Genomic DNA, 3,002 nt, shown 5'->3' on the forward strand with positions numbered 1-3,002 from the left:
AGTCTCTGGATCGGACTCGTTGTCGGATCGGTGGGTAAGCGAGCTCGACGCGCAGGAGCCATTCTGGAAGTCTTCAACAAAGGCTGTGAGAGCACGTGATCAAACTACCTCGCGTTGTTTGTCTCGACGATACTTGCCAAACAACACCATGGATCCTTTCAATGGCGCTACGACTTCTTTGCCTGTCCCAGAGAGCTTTCAAGCGCCTCAGCGGACGGGGACGACGGCTTTATGGACCCATCTTCTCAGGAAAGACGCGCAGGCGTCCAATAACATCGGAATTATACCACCAATTGCCCCTATTGATAAAAACGCGACGACGATGCGTGTGCTACTGCATGATACACAGGCCAACTTTGAAGCGTTCTCTGCGAGAGTCGACAAGTTAATAAACGTCGTAGAAGAAACGAAACGAGAGATTAAGACGACAAGCACATTATTCGAACGCGAGCATGATACCCTCGTTGGAGATGTCATTGATCTAGGTGCGTCCGTCTGGCTTGAACTATGCGCATACATTTTTTTGCTGACTACACCTATCTCTAGTGAACAGAAGTCAAAAGGAAATTCAAAATTCAATTGGAACCCCAACACAAGCCCCGGCCACAGACGCCTTTTTCAAGGACGTCGACCGACGACTAGAGGGTTTGAATCAACGCCTCGATGCCGCTCATGCTGTATGAATACATGCTTCTCTCTTCTTCGAACATTCTCAATCTGAACATATTCTTCTATTCCTCGTTTTCAAGTTTAACCAAACTCACTCACAGGCTCTTCAAACACAGATGCAAGCCATACTAACTCTCCAGGAACAGCAAGGGACGATCCTAGCTTCTGTATTACCCTTACTGCCCCTCGTTCAATCTATTCCGCTTCATTTGGAGTCCCTCAAAACTGACCTTCGTGCTGCTGTTCAAGCTGAAGCCGTTTCTATAACACCTAAAGCTTCGACTGGATTTAACCAGAACCAAACACTCCCGTTAGCCAAAAAAAGAACTCACTCTGATGTTGATGTAGACGCCAATTTCTCTTCGCCCATGTCTTCCCTGTTGACGGCCAAGCGGGCGCGTGTCGAGAAAGCGACGGAAGCTGCAGAAACTACATCAGCCAAGAGGGATTCCGAGACCGAAGCACCCCGCCTAGCAATGTCGTCTCCAGACAAAGAACCGCCCAAATCCTTGATCGTCTCTTCTCTCCTAAAACAGCTCCAAAGGACTTCAACGTCTCCTACCGGAGTTGTCAACACCTTGTCTGCCTCTCTTGGTAACGCAACACCTCGTCGGCCCCTCGCAGATATCTCCCTGGCACAACTCGAGCGTCCTCCGTCTATCGCAGGCCGCCTTTCAAGTCGTTCGAACACTTTGTTACCTAGGGCTTCGTCACCTCTCGTGCTTGGAATAACACCATCTGCTACACGCCCGCCACGCATACTGCGAGTCCACACGTCAACTTCAGGATCAGCTCGCAATAACAATGCACCTCCAGGCTCATCTAAACCAAACTCGGCAACTGCAGCGATCCCGGCTTTACTCACCGAAAAAACCAAATCCTTTGCAAGCAATGGGAATCTGCTACTGACCTTGGCGCTGAAAACGCCTGTTCGCGCTCCTTCTGTTGCTCCTATACGCCCTCAACAGTCAACTCCGCTGAAGAGTACACCACGTCATCCAGCTCCTGAACCGTCCTCAAGTTCGAATCTCACCGAACCTTCTCAGTCGGAGATCCCAACGGCAACTAAAACCTCAGCCATGTGTCCTCCCCGCCCTCGACCAATTCGCAAAAATACTCAAGTCCCAAAGCCTGACATAGTTCCAATTACTCCCACGGTTCCAGCTCAAGAAATAGTTCCTTTCAAGAGCTCTCCAATTGTCAACCTCGCGGAGGGACAAAGAGAACGACGGTCGCCTTTCGTGAGTTGTATTATATCTTAGCTTTCCTATACTTCATTAGTGTCAGCAGAGAGCAGGGAGGCGATTTATTCCTCTTGTGGATACGGACGAGGAAGATGAGGATGAGTGAAGCAGTAGAATTGGTGTACATTTATAGAGTGCTTCAATGTCCAATTGTTTCAAGTTCGCTCAAACCGGAAAGCTACTCTCGCAAATGTCCTATCCAAATCTCAACAGGGGCACCGCCAGCTCCCGCCCTCTCACCAACTTTCTCAAATTCTACACCAATTTCAGCTGCCATATCCCACAACGTCCTTTCAGCTGCATCTCTTTCCTTGTATCCCAACAGGATCGCAGACGGTTTAGAGCCCAAGCGCAATAGTTTATCGAGAGTCCGAATGAGCGAGGGAAATGACGCGGTGTTGTATGTGACGTCGGCCATCCTAACAAATCACATCAGTTGTGTTGAATGGTCAGTCGACGATAGAGTACCAACACAATGGCGTCAAGCCCGTCTTCGAGGCCGGTGACATCTTGTGGGAAGTCTTCGTCGTCCCAGTCTAGTACGACGGCTTTTGGAGACGTTGTGAATGTGTGCTGATTACTTGAGATATTTTGTTCGAGGAGAGGCATTGCAGATGCTATCATGATTTTTGTCATTACGCTGCACCCATAGAAAGCAAGAAACTCACAGACGTCGGTGGCGATAATGTCATCGGGGAGATTACTTGCAGATCGTAATGCTGCAATCGCAATTGCAACAAGGCCCGTTCCCGCTCCTAGAACGCAGAATTGGCTTAATCTGACGATGAAATGAGCTCAACACTAACCTAGTTCCAGAATTGTACGACGTTCAGAGGAAAACAACGCGTCCCTCATCTGTCTGACGGCGGCACTATCCGAATCTAAATTGGTACGATTGCAGAGGCCAACCAACCAAGAGCTTAATCCAATCCCACTATCCCAGATTTTCTAAAACGCTCTAAACAGCATCAGAAGGCGTTCTTTCCATGAGTATGACTAAATTTCACCTTATCAAGGTCAAACGAGGTCTGCTCCGTGATTTTTAAATCCATGGGCAGGTTATCCCTCTTCCCATCATCTGCTTCGGCT

General features: G+C 48.8%; 2 protein-coding genes across 2 annotated transcripts; one reads left to right on the forward strand and one right to left on the reverse strand.

Annotated features, from left to right (window-relative positions):
- Positions 1-148: 148 nt before the first annotated feature.
- LACBIDRAFT_303942 (uncharacterized protein) lies at positions 149-2,019 on the forward strand (the record flags this gene model as incomplete). Its single annotated transcript, XM_001890985.1, has 4 exons — positions 149-485; positions 547-677; positions 771-1,910; positions 1,960-2,019. 4 exons carry the CDS (start codon positions 149-151, stop codon positions 2,017-2,019), a joined length of 1,668 nt encoding a protein of 555 aa, XP_001891020.1.
- Positions 2,020-2,091: 72 nt separating this feature from the next.
- LACBIDRAFT_303943 (uncharacterized protein) lies at positions 2,092-2,965 on the reverse strand (the record flags this gene model as incomplete). The annotated part of the gene is made up of 5 exons (XM_001890987.1): positions 2,092-2,332; positions 2,386-2,530; positions 2,582-2,668; positions 2,720-2,861; positions 2,921-2,965. The coding sequence occupies 5 exons, from the start codon at positions 2,963-2,965 to the stop codon at positions 2,092-2,094; spliced, it is 660 nt and encodes a 219-aa protein (XP_001891022.1).
- Between the last annotated feature and the right edge of the window lie 37 nt (positions 2,966-3,002).

Source organism: Laccaria bicolor, genomic scaffold, assembly GCF_000143565.1.
Source record: "Laccaria bicolor S238N-H82 LACBIscaffold_261 genomic scaffold, whole genome shotgun sequence".
NCBI lineage: Eukaryota > Fungi > Basidiomycota > Agaricomycetes > Agaricales > Hydnangiaceae > Laccaria > Laccaria bicolor.